Raw genomic sequence first — 16,809 nt, forward strand, 5'->3', positions numbered from 1 at the left:
AACAGTCCAAATAATTCCTACCAACTCATGCATGACACTAGTGAAAACATTTTTTTTTTTTAAAGGCAAGTATAAACCCCACCTTTTAAGACACAGTATATGGTATTTATTTCAATTGAGAAATTGACAAGCACTCATCAAACGACAAAAACTTTGTGCACCGTCTGCATCAACTGCCGGCGCCTTTAAAATAAATACTTTTTTCTTTTTCAACAAAGAGGAAAAATAATACAGACAGAACACGTGAGGCTCAAATAAGTGAGACACACGGACAGACAGACAGGCAGATTTTCCAACTCGACGTCGACCCTCCAACCGAAAAGTAGAAAACAGCCCAAAAGGATATGCTTGTTGTTTTTTTCCCCCATTTAAAAATACAGAATCGTACAAAAACATCTTTGAAATCACTAAAATATCAGCTGGTATTATGAGAGTAAATCAGTGTGTCTGTGTTTAAGTGTAGTAATAAAAAGGACAGAATGTGCTTCTGTACTTATACATGATGAATTCACACAACCATTGTGAGTCAACAGTAATGTACATTTTACAGTCCTCCGTCCAGTAGGTGGCGCTGTGACGCCAACCATGTCAGCGCACGTCAATCAATATACAGCAAATGTCAACTTGTGGTCTTGTTGAACTGGTTAGCATAGTCACACAATTTTCACATTTTCTGTTTACAAAAACAGGCAATACTATCAAAAAAAAGATGATATTCTTAAAATTCTCCCAAAACAAAGGGCCAGAGGCCAAAATAGTCATGGAGGGACTTTTCAAGAGAGCAGGTTACAGTACAAAATGTGGTCCAGATGTTAGTACATGCACGTGTGTCACGTTTGTCCTCTCATGCGAGCGCATACTGTACATTTAAAAGGCCACATGGCTTTTCCTTCACTTTTAAATGCATCTTTTGATCCCACTAACTGGTCAGAATGGCCGTTCATGTTCTCTGGCGAGGTTCCCCCTTGCTACAAGGCTTCTAAAAAGAAAAAATATAATAAATTTCAAATATATTTATTAGTAATAATTCAAAAAGAACCGACAATCCATGTGAACACACTCTAGTCTCTTTTATTGGTTTTAGCTCTTAGCTTTGTTCACATGCAAAACTTCCAATAAACAGCATCCATCGTCTAATAATTGTATTTATTTTAATTGGGCACCAATTAGATACAATCTTTTTGAGCGATACTTGAGAATTTTTTTTGTAGTTCTACTCATGAAAGGTCTATGAAATTGTTGCTTCGAACCAAAATGGCGCACTTCCTGTAACCTTTTTTTTTCTTTTTCGCTCATAAGTGAATAAAATTTCACCTAAACATTTTCCCAAATTTAAAGTTGGTATCAAGATAGATGCGTCAACTGAATTCATATTACTGGATGAAATTAAATTTAATGTCTTCAAGAACTGGAGACCCTTGCAAATGAACTACAAAACGGTTGCTTCGAACCAAAATGGCCGACTTCCTGTGTCTTTTCAGCCCTGTCTGCTTTGACACTTTTTGTAGCATGATAGAAAACCAAATTTCAATTAAACTTAAAACAGGACACGGAAGCTGAATTTTCCTCCAAAACTTTGTGCGGTCATTTGAGAGACTTTTCAAGGATGAAAATGAGACTTCCTTCACGCATGCTAACATGCTAACCATTGGCAACATAGCATACTAACCACTCCGGCTCAAACCATAGTCGTGATGGTTTCCAAATCTGGACCGAAAGCCAAAAGGGGGAGGGACAACCAGATGAAGAGGACCAAAAAAAGGGGCTCATCAGAAGACCACCACCACAAGGTGCTAATTATTATACCTCCTTATCCGCGCAGGGGCACGACGAGTCAAGACGCGAGGCGAGGCGAGGCGTGGTCCCGGAAATGCGCGTTTCCTTAGAACAAGTGGGGCTGGGAAACCGTGTAAAAGGTTGCATAACGGGGGGAACGGAGCTGCACTGTCACACCGGTCCGGTGGGCTACAAGAGCATGTAAACAAACGCGAGTCAGGCTGAATTTTTTTGCCTTCTCTCCATTTAGTTCCACCCGTCCGAGATCCAATCTCCTAAGTGCAGAGCGAGGCCCTTGGCCGCCCCGCCAGGTCCTTCATCCGACAATCTACGGGTGGAGAATACAAAGCAAAAAGATGAACTTTGAGGCACTCTTTGATTTTTTCCAAGGCGTTTTGTTTGTTCGTTTTGTTTTCCGGCGCTCTCCCGAGTCCGTCAGCCGTCAAAAAAAGGGGTTTTCGGCGGTCCTCCCTCTTCAAGCCATGATCTTCTGTGGAATCTCGATGGAGGCCTTGACGAAGACGCAATTGTCGCGCACGTAGTTTCTCTTCTTGATCTCCTCGTGCGAGATGAACTTGGGGTAGCCGAAGCCGAGGGTGCTCTCGTCCAGCGAGTTGCGGGCGCTGCTGGGCTTCTGGAAGTTCTTCCAGTTGGGGTCCGGGTTGAAGGTCTCGGTGATGTGCTGCGGCTTGGACAGCGACGGGTCGCTCTGGTCCAGGATGGAGAAGGTGACCTTGTAGGCGAAGGGCCACTCCAGGAGGTTGTCGTACTCGCCGGGCAGAACGCGGATGTAGACGGACAGGTGCGAGCCTTCGCCGCTGCCGTTGCCGTTGAGGAAGGCCGACACTTGGAGCTTGTAGCCGTAGCGGTGAGTGTAGAAGGGCGGGCTGAAGAACTCGTGGTTGCTCCGTAGCTTGGCCTCCTGCAGCTTGCGCGAGTAGTCACTCAGCTTCCAGATGAGGACGCCGTCGTGGCTGACCGACAGTTCCTCCATCTCCCGCCGCAGCTCCAGGATCTCCTGACGTTGGCGTCCCACCAGGTTGCACATCATGGTCAGGTGCGACTTGGTGGTGTCCTCCAGGTGGCGGCCGATGGCCAGTTTGGGGCACTGAGAGAGGGATTGGGTTGGATGCCTTTAGGGGCTAAATCTGGGGAAAAATGCTCCATTGAAAAATACAAAAACTGACTTACTCGATGTTTACAGCCGGCGTCTTTAAAAGGGCAGAGCACCAGGGCGCTGCCGCAGTTGTCCTTCACGTGGTTGGCCAGGTCTTCGCGGGCGATGTTGGGCGTACCGCACTGGTTCGGGCACTGGACGGGGAAACGAGGGCAGTGGTACTGGTGGTTCTGTGGAAGCAAGAGAGAGATTTTCAACGCGTTTTGACAGCACTTATGATAGCTGTTTGTTTCTATGGGACCAGATTTTTGCCCGCAAAAACTCAGGACAAAAAAATCTGAGTTAAAATGTATTTATTTATTTTTTGCCATTTTATTTTTAATTTGGAAACTAAATACAAAACGAAAATAAATACAGGTTTATTGCCTTCTGGGCTTTTTGCATATAAAAAAGACACCTGTTTTCATATTCCCTGGGAAAAAAGAATTATAGTTCTGCTTTTCCAATTGAAATATATATTTATATTTTATTAGATATAATTTTAAAATCATCTGCTTTCATCAAGGGCTACAGAAAATATTTAGTTTTTTTCCCCCTATTTTTAAAAAAATAACTATATGTAATATATGTTCATTTAACACATTTAAAAAAAAAACAAAATATTTTTTTTAAATCAATCATTTTGTGAATGACTAAAGAAATCAGAAAGTAGAGGTCATTCCTTTTCTGATTTTAAAACTAATGAATTACTAATTAAAACTAGCTAAAAATTAATCTTTTACAAAAATAAAAATTTAAAAAATATATATAAAAAACACTTTCCCGTTATTTAGCAAAAATAAAAAGTTAAAAAAATAAATAAAAATGTAAAATGTAGAAGAGAATATTTACTGTAAAGAGGAGTTGGACACTTTTCAATCAACAATGTCTCTAAAATGTGATTGGTCGTCTACGGGCGGGACACGGCAGCGTCCTCACCTGTATGGTGTCGAAGACAAACTCCTTGCCGCAGTACTTGCACGGCTGCGTGCGCTTGGGACACTCGGCCATGCTGTGCTGGGACAGCAGGCGACGCATCATCCGTGCGCCGCATTTGTTCTCGCAGTAGACGCTCTCCTGAGGACACACGCCTTGGTGGTTCTGGACAACACACACACAAAAGACATGCCATTTTCTGATTGGTCAACTATCATTTTCTTCGGCTTATCAGTCCGACTCGGCGACGGGTGATTATTTTTTACGGCACCGACTATTTTACGGTCGTTGTTTATGGCCCGCGGAGACGTTGATTCATGGATCCGTTTGCCCCCGTTCGCAGCGTCGCCTTTTTGTCACCCGAACACGTTAAGAAGAATGAATGTCTTTATCCGAAAAGGAAAGCTCTCGGATATCAAACCCAAGGCCTGAGGGCCAAATCCGGCTCGCCAAAGTGCCATATTTTCTGCACCTTTTCTTTTTTTCTATAAAAAAATTGCTACTGTTTATGTCAGCCCTTAATATCTATTCCTCATGATCTGATTTTATAATCTTTTAGCAGCCTAGGAAACATAACGCGAAAACCTGCCGGCTCGCCATCTGCTTTTCCGATTCAGCAATTTCTTCGATAGGAGAGAAAACAAGTGGGTGGCTAAGAGGAAAAACAACTCCCACACTATCCTGACTAGAACCACAACTCCAGATGCAGGGAGAAAAAAAAAACAGATGAGAAATGGAAGAAAACAAACATTTTACTGCTGTGAGGTTGGTAGCTAATCATTTTTAGCAATGGTTTACCAAAGACTGGACGCTCTGGGGTCAGTCAATGTGAAAAAAAAACGTCAAGACAACTGGCAATATTTTTGGGGGGGATGGCTCTTGAGCGCCCATTAACGGATGGCACCCTGTGCAATCGCCCGTATTGCCCGTAGCAAAAATGATTTCCCCAAAACATGGGTCAAACAAAGAGCGCTTTTCATCGTACCTCGTAGGCTTCGCCGGTGAATTCGCTGCCGCAGAACTCGCACTTGACTTTGCGCTTGGGGCAGTCGTGCTGCAGGTGGTCGGGGAGGTCGCGCCGCGTCAGCTTGACCGAGCAGCGGTTGGGGCAGGGGATGACGTTGAAGGCGCAGGTGGAGAAGTGACCCTATCCCGGAAAAACATAAAATTGCCGTCAATAACATTGATCACGCCCAAATGGTTTCCTCCCAAAGCGCAAAAAGAAACATGCTAGGCTAACTGCTTGAACACTCTAAATAAGCTTCGAGTTTTTTTTGTCTCATTGTGCCCTGCGATTGGTTGGCAACCAGTTCAGGGTTTAGACCACAGGTGTCAAAGTGGCGGTCCGGGGGCCAAATCTGGCCCGCCGCATCATTTTGTGCGGCCCGAAAAAGTGCCGAATTTCTGTTTTAGGATCAAATTCAAATGATTATAAAAGTATATTATATTTCCTGATAATATAACTCCAATAATAGCATTTTTTTTTAAATCATTTTTTTTCTTTTGTTTTTAGTTCATAAAGCATTTTGTAAAATCTAAAAATAAATAGATAAAATATTTTCTGTTTTCCTCTTTAATATTGAACATAATACAAAAAAATTGTTTCCTTTTGAAATGAAAAACAAATGACTAAAAGATGTTTTCCCCCAAATAAACATTGTTTTAGATCTATAAAACTGAATATTTAGAGCTTTTGATCCAGTTCTTTTAATCCAACCTTTAAAATATATATATATATATATATATATATATATATATATATATATATATATATATATATATATATATATATATATATATATATATATATATTTTTTTTATTTTTTATTTTTTATTTTGTATTTTGTATTTTTTATTTTTTTTTAAATATTATATCTAACCAACGAAGTTTGACACCCTTGATTTGGACTAAAAACTCACCTGCAGTTGCTTCATCTGCCCGGTCCAACGACAGCCTTCCTCGCTATGGATGCAGCGGATGGGCAGCGCCAAGATCTGCTGCTCCAACTCCGGATCCGGATAAATCTGGAAAAAACAAAAAAAACAAAGGCCCGTTTTTGATCCGTCCGTGTTGAAAAAGTGGCAAAGTTTGTGGAGCATGACCCAGAAAGCTCCTCTCGTCCTCATTCTCAATTTCTTCTGACATTTTTGTAACGCGAGCACTTTGGATTGGACAAATGAGGACACCGTGTGAGAAGACGCTCAAGCGGGGCGAAGCGACATTTTCGTCTGCGGGATTTACGACCCGACTCATCTCGGTGGGAAAGCGCAAAGGCGTCCGTCCTCCCTCCAAATGTCACGGCACGCTAAACAAAGAGAGGCTTGCGTTTTTTGGCCGACACGCTTTTTTTTTTTTTTTTGTCCAAACGACTCTTTAGCTCGCCAACTCAACCCACGAGTTAACACCTCATCTTTGGCTCTTTTGATCCATCTGCTGAGAATTTAAAATGAGTTTATCCCCAGCAAAAGTCCAATCCGTTGGAATTGAATTTGAGATACGAGTAAAATTTCGAGCAAATATTTAACTTGAGATACGAGACAAATTTTGATTTACGAGCACTGGAAAATAATAAAATAAAATAAACACAGAGACAAAATATGCATTGCAGGAGTATGGGATGAAATTATTTTTTCAAAATAAACATCAAATTAGAACACAGAGAGAGACAAAAAATGCATTGCAGGATTATGGGATGAAATTATTTTTAAAAAGCATATATAGAGAGACAAAAAAGAATTTAATGATTATGCGATTATTATTTTTTTAAACAAGACTTATTCCACTTAATGCATGCGTTTAAACGCAATTGCATGCGTAAAAACGACGGTTTGGCGCAGGCGCGTTGAATTTGTTTCAGTTTTTTTTCCCCGTTAGTCAGTGCAGAATGGCGGAGCTTCCTCGCTAATACGAGAGGAGTATATACTACTTGTGGTTGGCAAGTGGTTGTGCGTTATCCTATTGTGAGGACATTTGTGTGCATCATTTTGGGAGTATTTTGAAGGGAAGACAAAAGCAAACAACCCTCGATAGGTTGCATCTGAAAGTGTAGTTGGAGGCGGGGCCAATAGAGCCAACCCGGGAGAAGAAAGGTATCAAAATTTAAAACAAAATTACAATTAAATTCAGTGATAGGTTAGATGAAACTTATTTTTGAGTGTGTCTGCATCGTAAGCCAAGTTCATTTAAATTTGTTTATGTTATGTTACGAGCGCGTTGCCGTGTACTCTATTAATAGATGACGAATTAGAAGAAATAAAAAAAAAATTCCAATCCTTTTTCAGAGGGTTGGAACGAATGAATTTGTTTTTAGTTCATTTCATTTGACATACGAGCTCAGTCCTGGAATGCATTAAACTCGTAGTCAGATTATTGCGGTAGTAGGGTCACCCCTATTACAAAAATAAATAAATAAAATAAAAAAATTGGAAAAAAAAAGAATGGCATCTGGTTATGGGTTTCAGCGTGGGTTTTCGCATTTTTATGAACTTAAAATAAATAAATGAATAAATAAATAAGCTGGGTTAGGCTCCAGCAACCCTTTCGAATATAGGCGGTATGGAAGATGAATGAATAAAATTAAAAAAAATTTTTTTATAAAAAAATCTCTGTACCATGACTCCACGATTGCTTTTTTTGAACGCTCAATTAAACACAGAGCACGTGATGTAGTCAGTCAGTCCTACCTTGGCGTAATCCAAAGGCAGCTGGTCTTCCGGACACTTGAAAACTCCTTCGCTGGAACGAGACAAAGAAAAGAAACATTTTTTTTTCCCCTTGAAAATATGGAGCAAGCACATCAAGCTGTTGACCTGCTGGCGCAAGTCAAACCATTTTGATTGGGCTTTTGGACTTCACCCCAAGGACGAACGCCGCTGTCACGTGAAAACGCTGCATTCAATAAAATGTGAACTTTGAGGCCGGCACACAGTGGCTCTTTCATCTCCTTCCTGGCTTTAAGCGCACGCACACACGTGTGCGCCACACTTTTGCCTTTTCCGGACCTCAAGTCACGTTCGGCGAACAATGCACGCCATTTAAATCGTTTTGGAGGATTGGTGGAACACATCAAGGTTGCTCGTTTGGAACGTTTCCTTATTTGCAATCGGTTTGGAAAAAGCTGCTCCCAATTTGGAATTGGACAATATTTCTAGGATGAGTTTATCACTGGTTATATTCAATGTTAGCCATAAAATAGCAATATTCAAGTGTCAACTCATTAGGATATCATTTAATTCCTAATGCCTTTCAATTATTGGTAATCTGCTCTTATTTTAAATTTAATTCCTATAAGGCGTAATGCAGTCGCATTTTTAGGAGGGCGACTTTTTGCCTGATCAGAAAAGAAGAACAAGCATGTCTTAAAATGGCAATAGCAAAATGGGCTAAACAGATATCTGTAAAAAATAACAATAGTTCAGAAAAAATAGCCTGAAAAAACAGAAACAGAAAGAGAAAAAAAATAACATAAGTCATACTTAAGTATTAATTAGTCGCAGGCCCAGCCTAACTGTCAAAAAAGGTGCGACTTATAGTCCGGAAAATACGGTCATTAGCAGCAAATTACCAATCTTTAAACGAATGATCACACTAGAACATTTTACATCTAATTTGCCATAAACTTTCATCATATTTCTAAGACACGTCAGTTGAGATAAAGTCCAAAAGTATGAAATTGCTGAAAAATTCCCGATTCCCGAGTTTGGCCGTCAAGCAAATGCACATCAGCGCGGGAGGACAAAAAGAAGCGCCCGCGTCTCCCCGGCTGTCCGACCAGCGCCACGCAACCAAGAAATGCAAAGCGACAAGTCCGGCGCTCTGGACACAAACGTGACGCCAGCGAGTTCGAGCGGGACACCGCCGGAGGGGCCCCGTCCCGCTCGGACCCCCACGTCCGGGGAGATGCTCGCGGGCGAAAAGGAGCCTCGTCACGGGCTGTCAGCACGATTCCACCGCCACCGCGATGGCGCATCGGCGGCAGAGGGGGGGGGTGGAGATCACGTGCCCTCGCCGGTCGTCTTTTCGTGACAAGCCACGACCGAAGGGCATCAGAGTACGCAAACTTGACGGACGGGTCGGGATGAGATCACGTCAAGGGACGGAACGGGCTTTTAAGGAGGACGAGAGGCTGAGGGCAAATGCTGGTTTCAACTTTCACAAACACAAATGATATGCATATTTAACTGTAAAAAAAATAGGATTTGCCCAAAGGAACATTTTTTTTAAATTGTGTTTACAAGTATATGGCGATAATGGCGTGCGTCTCCAGAGAGCGAGAGTGGCGGTTTGATGTCGTTATCTGCGCCCGGCCGGTCAGGTGTCGTTTCCACCCGTGTCACTTGACACCCGTCTCCCCGAAAGCGGGGTTTTGTTTGTCAAAATCAATCCACGCGGTAACGGCGAGGGAGGGTTAGGGAAGCATCACGATGAATTCATTGGACGTCATTGACGGCAATAGCGGTCGATACATTCGAGTGAGGAGGGGCTGCTATCGAAGGATTGCGCAGAATTCTGGCCCGACAAATAATTTCTTCTTTTTAACTGGACACAGTGACTAGGGCTCGTGCGCCCCTAATAACGACGGCACCCTGGGCAGTCGCCCGCATTGCCTGAAGCAATAACCAGCCCCCCTGACTACAGTAATCCCTCGAATATCGCGGCTTCACTACATCGCAGATTTTTTTTCTGGGGGAATTTTTTTTTTTACTAATTTTTTTTGTAAGTTCATATAAATGTGAAAATCCATGCTAAAACTCGCAAGCGGAAGCCCCACCCTGTCCTCCAATTGCTACTAGGACTCAGCACTAAAGTAAAAAAAATATATATGTTTTTTTAAATAGGGGTGACCCTACTTCCCAGTTTTTGGTTTATCGCGGCCATGTCTGGTCTACATTAACTGCGATAATCGAGGGATTACTGTATTAGCACTTAAAAAATGATGCTAACCCTCAAAAGCAACCACGTGCTGCTTTTGAGTTTAAGCGATAAAAGACATCACTTGTTTCCAACACCATGCAGCAACTTGTCGACTAACTTTTTCAAGACTCAAGCTTATTTTTAGCTTTCTCATTCGACTTTTGTACTTTGGTATAAAGTCGATTTTCATTTGATGCTTCAGCCAGAAGAAGCGAAAAAAAGTGATGCAAGTGGTAGGAAAGGAAGAAAGGCTACTATGATACGTGTGTGTGTGTGTGTGTGGATGTCTGGCCCGTTTCCCCGGATTCCGAGTCCGCCGGGGAGGCAACGTGGACCGAAATAGCGGCGCTAATAAAAAATAAAAGGACTTTTACTACAGGATGAGAATGAATGAAAGTTGAAGAGAAGTTCGCATTTGAGCTCCGTCCACGCCGCTGACGCATAGTGTGACTTTATGGCCCAAAGGCTTTTATCCTACAACAAATGGGGGGCTTTTGGGAGAGGGGGGGGGGACACACTTGTCGGAGTAGGCGTCAAACTCCTCGTTGTGATCTTTTTCGCAAAGAACAAGAGCGAGCACGTGTGAAATCTGGCTGTTTCATCACAGATGGCGCGTCTAATTTTAGCCGGGGCCTCGGAGGGCAGATTGAAGGGATGGGGGGGGACGAGGGGGCGAGGTGGGCCGGCGAGGTGGGGGTGACGACATTGCGCCGTGCCGCTGCCACGCTAATCCGGCGGAATGCCGGCATCCGGGTGCCAACGCCACGGTCAGGCCTATTAAGGAGAGGCGCTTGCCAGCGCTGGACGGAAGACATTTAGCCACTTTGCCTACTTGGAATCGGCATTTACAATAAAAATGCTGCCAAAGCTCAAATCACAAGTGTTTGTTTTTTTTCAAATGCAACAATGTCTTCACTAAGCGTAAATGACTGACAAAATCCATTTCAACCCGCCAATTCTAAACCAAGGCTATGATCATTCTCCTTCATGAAAATGAACCAAACGACAGCAAAAAAAAACTACAATTAAAACTGTAGTGTTCAACAAGTGCATTCAATTTTTTTTAAATGGATCCCTTTGTTTTGTATTGCAGCACTAACCATGCACGTTGAATTGCCAACCTTTCTATAATTAATATTCAGTCATTCGCCAAGGGGGTGCTAGAGCCTATTTTATACAACAACGGACCTGGGAACAGGTACACCCTGGTCTACAAACACACTCACACACACACACACAAAACAGGAAATGGGTCCAGTCCTGAATTTGAGGGCATTTATGCATATATAAAATATATACATTATATATTAGGGGTGATTTCATGTGAATAATATTGAGGAAAAATCACAAATTGTTATTTTCTAAGGACTAAGAATTTAGTCCTCAGCCCTACTTGAAATAGATATATCTAAAAAAAAAAAAAAAAGAAGGAAAAAAAAAAGATGATAAAAGGTGTGGCCATCCTGGGCAATTTTAGTCTCCATGGCAACCTGGGTAGGAGGAGGAAATCTTTGGAGGGAGCAGCTGGCAGGCAGCAAGTCCACAAACATACAAACACAGGTGCGCGGATCCACTCACTGACAACACACACACACACACACACCCTTCTGCACCTTATCGGCAGGATTCAAGGCCAAATCTATCAGCGTGCACACACACACACACACACACACGCCCTACCCTCCTACCCCACCCTACCTATCAAGCCCTTATTTCCACTCATCCGACCTGCTCGCGGACGCCATTTCTTTGTTCGCCGAGGCGCTGACGTCCGGGCGGCCCCCCCTTTGTCGACAAGCGCGTCGACGGCATTGTTTTTTTTCTCCGGCGCGAATTCCTCAAACGGCCTGTGTTGCCGAGAGCGAGCCCCAGATGCATGGTGGGATTTTCCTTTCTCCTTTTTCACCACCTCTCCGAACGGGGGGGAACAAAGGGGTCAGTCCACAATTACAGGACACTTCAGGTTGCAAATCAACCACAATCACCAGACCAAATACAGACATTCAAGTTTCATATTGCAATTTTTTTCCCAAAAGCCCCAGCTTTTGATTCCCTCCGAATCAGCCGCAGACATCCGATCCATTTGGCCCGTAGTCCCAGTCCAAATGGATTGGACGTCCATCACCGAGTCCATAAAACAAGCGCTAATTCACGAGCACCTGGCGTCCTTCCCCAGACAAGATCAATACATCTCGCTGTTGGCGATCACGCGGCAAACCCGGAGAGAGATTTCTGTGTAGAGGCCTTATTGACTGGGTAAATAGATGGCCCCCCCCCGGCCCCCCACCCCACCAGGCGGAACAAGACGGAGGGATCTTTGGCGTCCGGACAAAAAAAAGGGGAAAAAAGGCCGGAAAGGAAGCGGGGAAGGGGAGCAATGATCTCAACTCTCATGGATAAATGATGACGATTCATCAGCTGAGGGGGGCTTAACTGCTGCGACCACACCTGTCGGGCCCCACAGAGGAGTCTTTCACTGGGGACAGGTGCCATGGCGACCCCCCCTCCCCACCCACGCGAGCAAACAGCGGGCTCCGGAACTTTCACAAGATCCGCTTTCACGTGCACAAGTTCCGCTTCCCGATGGTGCCGAGGATACGGTCGTCTCGGAAACGGCGGGTTTTGGGTTACAAATCGGGAAAATCGAAAGCAAGGGGTATCTCCACTTTTTCATCCCGGAAAAGCGAACTTCATTAAGTACCATCACAGCGCTATAAAATATCATAACACTATCAACAAGTGATGTTCTCAGACTTTTCCTTCAGTTTCAGCACAGCAAATTTTTATCTCACATGTTGATATTTGAACTAAAACACCCAAGCTAGCTCACTTTAGTCCCTTTTTTTAACCACACTTTCTTTTGATCATATATCAATCTTTTTATGCCTGCTTTCAACCAATCAAAAGCCTTTATGGTCATCCTACACAGCTGCGTATAACAAAATGGGTGGTGCTACTCCACAAAGTGCATTTTCCCAGTAAAAAAAAACATAAATAAGTCATATAAAAATATAATAAGTCACAGCCTGCCAAGGTAAATTCTAAAATATTGCACCATCTAAGATATTGCACATTGTTATTTATGCTTTGACTTTTTGGGTGAAGCTTTAAATCTCAATGTACTCGCATAATGTCAATAAAGTTATTGAATTCAAATCATCAACGGGAGTTCTCGACATGCCTCAACTTGTCATCCGCGGGGTGCTTTAAGAACGATCTGTGCGTCTTTCTGGAAAAAATTCCAACAATGCCCCCGATTGGCTTGTCAGCACGTGCCAGCTATCTTTCAAACGTCAATTAGTCGGCAAGCTAGAGGTTTGATTTATTTGGGACACGGATCGAGTCGTACGTTGGACGAGTCGTGCCTCGTTAACCCCCTCTAGTTCGCTTTATGTACATCTCACGCACGGGTCATTAATCGGACGTGCTGGCGGCGGCGGCGCGCACGTGCGCAAAGTCTCACGGGTATTAAACCACCAAGAGGCGCTTATTAAGCAGCGATTATTTCGGGAAAGGGTCACTTAATTTGAGTGGGAGCGGGAATATATATTTGAACATAATTTTTACACATTTTTTACATCTTAGGAAATAATATGTTTAAATTCATATTCAGGTATTTGAAAAAATGTCTTCATTATTTAGAATTGTAATCCTCCGAAATGATTGACACTTTGAAAAATATTTTGCAATCATTTTCTTTTTAAATTACACTTCAATGTAAATCTCCTCGCCCTTCCTGTGTAAAGTTTGCATGTTCTCCCCAGGCCTTCGTGGCTTTTCTCCGGGTACTCCGGTTTCCGCCCACATCCCAAAAACATGCTTGCTAAGCTAAAGCTAGCAGGTTGAACACTTTAAATTGACCCTAGCTAAGATTGGTTGTCCGTCTCCTTATCCCTTGCGATTGGCTGGCCCATAGTGAGGCTCCAGCACCCCTGGCGACCCTAGTGAGGATAAGCGGAAAGAAAAATGAACATTTTCTACTGTACTATGATGTGATATTCTACCATTTTAAAGTATTTTGCGGTTTTCGTGAGCAAAATGTAAACATACGCACATGGTTTACATTTGGCCAATGGGAGAATCCCACTTGTTAGTAAACATAAAAGCACAAGGACAAAAACTGAGAGCTGACTAATGGGTGGGAAAGTCTACATTTGGAAAGGCCATGTTTAGCTTTTTTTTCTCCATTTTTCCAAACAACACTAATGGCCGCCTATCGGGTGTCAATGTCCATTTCCTTCATTTTGGCTGTTTCCCGTCCTGCCGGGGCTTGGATTACGTTCCCAAACGTGAGCTAACAGCTTGATCCACTTACTTAAACCCCTCCCCACTTTTTTTGTATTTTTTTTTATAAACTTTGACATGAGTTTAAAAAAATGCTGCTCAAGGAATGCGTTCCCATTGCTTCATATGAAACACGTGTTTGTTAAGAAAAAGCTTAGGGCTGACAGAAATAGCGGTCCAATCAAGTTGATCATCTCTTTGCCATTGACGGCGACGGTAGAATTTTGAAAAAAATAAACTGCTAACATATTAAGTGCCGTTGAGGGGGAAAGACGTCCAATTCAGCTTGACTGGGGGACTGGCGGCGATCGAACGATCTGATCAAGTAATTGGAAATCAGGCCTGAGCATGTTATTTTTTATAAGATGTGTGGTAAAAAAAAAAAAAAAGACTAAGGATGCAAATTTTAAAAAAAATGGAGCGACGTGGCGCGGCGGTCATGCAGCGAGGGCACCAGCATTTTTGGCGAAATGGAAAGGATGGCGCCGGCCGACTGGCCGGCCCTTGGCCAACTTGGCTCCAATTCGCCCAGTCAATGGATCTGCGGCAAGCGGCTAATTAAATAGCGGACAATCCGCAAGGGGGGTTTTGTTTGGGCCGTCACCAGGGAATCGGCTATCAAACTGGATTGGATGCCTGTCGCAGTCAATGGCGGTGGATGAATTCATTTAGGAGACAATATTAAAGGCGCTCAAGTATTTTTAGCATTAGCAGGCAGACATTTTAATAGCTCAATTTTAACCAATCAAATGTAAGCATCCCAGTTTCACGGGTCCGACGAATTTAGGTTGCTGACCGGACCTGCCTGCCGCCATTTGAAACCTGTTATCTAGGTATGTAATAGCAATTAGCAGGTAGCTAGTGGCGATTGTACTTGAATGGCCAAACTGGAGCTAAATCCTATTTTTCCACCTCGGTTGACCCGAGCCAATTCACGGCCAGACAGTCATCGAGCAAATACGTGGGTTGGTCAATGCTGGCCGTGGGAGACGGCGTCGCGTCTCCCGCTTCCGCTTTTGCGCGAGCGCAGCTTCCCGGCAAGCAGTCATTGCGTTTGCGCTTATCTGACGCTTCGCTGGCATCATCGTTAGCAGCGTTCCTCTTTCTACTGGCGAGTGAGTTTCTCCCCCTCGGGCTGATTTCAAGCTAGAAGGCCCAGTTAGAGTTACAGTTTAAGTAGGAGGCATTTTTCCCCCTTCTTTCAGTTTTTTTAATGGTGATGAAAACAACAGCAAACCAGTTTGTCTGAACTTCACAGGCCCCTTGGGAGAGACAGCGCACAAACAAAGACCGCAACATTCTTATGACATCTAAAACTTTTAAGGCATGAGTTTTGAAGATTTTTTGGTATTTTTGGAAGTTGGTGTCTGTCCAAAAAACGTGCTGAGCTAAAAACAATATGAATGTGGTTGAACTGGCTTGTTGAATAGAGTAAAAGTAGTAGATAAGAAGATTTAATGCTTTAAAAAAGTCTAGTTTTGAATGACCAAACTCTAAATCAATTCATCTTATATAAAAATACAATGTTTAGGAAAATGACGCCTATTTTGATCAATGTGAAACTCAAAACACAGTTTTTCCAGACTATAAATCACACGAGCCAAAGAATGCGCAGAGAAAAAAATATCTATATTTTTGGAGGGCATTTTTTTTAAATTGATCAGAAACCAAGAACAAAAATACGTTAAAGAAACAATAGTAATATGAAGAACAGGCTAAATAGGCTATACTATACTATCTATAAACAAAAAACAACAACAACAACATAACAGGTTGTTAGTGGCAAAAAAAAGTCACAGACCTAGCGAAAGTAAGTTAAACAAATGTGCGACTTATAGTCTGGAAAATACAGTATTTTGCATCACCACATCATGGTTGAGTTTACAGACTTTTAGCCGTAGCACTCCAGTATGACGCGCTGATTTCTTTATGAACAAAGACGTCTTTGCGACAGATTAGGAGGTGAAGCCGGCCGGCCGGGTGTCGGCTCGTCTGACCCCCGAGTGAAAGATCCCTCAGAGCTTTCCACCAATAGTCTCGGCATCTAATCATGGACTGGAGGCAACAGTCCTCCCTTACTCCTCCCGCGCTCCCCCCTTACTCCTCCTGACCTCCCCATCCGTACACAACATACACTATCGGGCCTGCGTGGCACCTCGGGGCAAAACTGCAGACATGGGGATCTAACAAAAGAAGACAGTCAATGTAAGATCATGCTGGATGGCTGAACAAGCCCATTGGTGAACATCTAAAATGCAAGCAAATCCCACTATATTATTATTCTAAATGACTTTTCAATGACTAAATGTAGCCGAGAAGCAACTTAAAGTACATCAATTCAAAAAGGTAAACAAACCCTTTTGGGGGGAATCTTCAACGCTATTGCAAAAGAAAAGCACCTCCATTTTTAGTCATCGACTTGTTTTCTTAAAATGCATACAGTACAGATCTATCAACACTACTGTCATTTTAAATAATATATTCTATAAATGTACTGTCCAATCAACTTGAAACGCAAGTCAACGACGTGGAAAAGACACCGGACATCCCTACAATAGCAAACCCGGCCAGGAATAAAGAAACTAAATACTGGTAAAGTCCAATAAATGAGGACTGGGAAGGTTGGCAGCGAACGATCACATCCTCGGACGTCCAATCCACATAATTGGAGTCCCCTTCTAACGGCTTGGACGTGGATCACCGTCAACGGCAGGGAAAGCGTTAATGCAAGTGAACACACGTC

At 43.0% G+C, this 16,809-nt stretch overlaps 1 protein-coding gene across 1 annotated transcript in view; it reads right to left on the bottom strand.

Annotated features, from left to right (window-relative positions):
• Positions 1-83: 83 nt before the first annotated feature.
• Positions 84-16,809, bottom strand: part of traf4a (tnf receptor-associated factor 4a) — a 17,927-nt gene continuing 1,201 nt past the window's right edge. The window contains exons 2-7 of the mRNA XM_077612162.1: positions 7,553-7,604; positions 5,789-5,893; positions 4,854-5,015; positions 3,872-4,033; positions 2,968-3,123; positions 84-2,884 (exon numbers count right to left, since the gene is read on the bottom strand). Of these exons, the coding sequence (XP_077468288.1) occupies positions 2,252-2,884; positions 2,968-3,123; positions 3,872-4,033; positions 4,854-5,015; positions 5,789-5,893; positions 7,553-7,604 (1,270 nt within the window). The 3' untranslated portion in view covers positions 84-2,251. The remainder of the gene's footprint in view (positions 2,885-2,967; positions 3,124-3,871; positions 4,034-4,853; positions 5,016-5,788; positions 5,894-7,552; positions 7,605-16,809) is intronic.

The sequence above is a fragment of the Stigmatopora argus genome, chromosome 10 (assembly GCF_051989625.1).
Source record: "Stigmatopora argus isolate UIUO_Sarg chromosome 10, RoL_Sarg_1.0, whole genome shotgun sequence".
NCBI classification, from domain to species: Eukaryota; Metazoa; Chordata; class Actinopteri; order Syngnathiformes; family Syngnathidae; genus Stigmatopora; species Stigmatopora argus.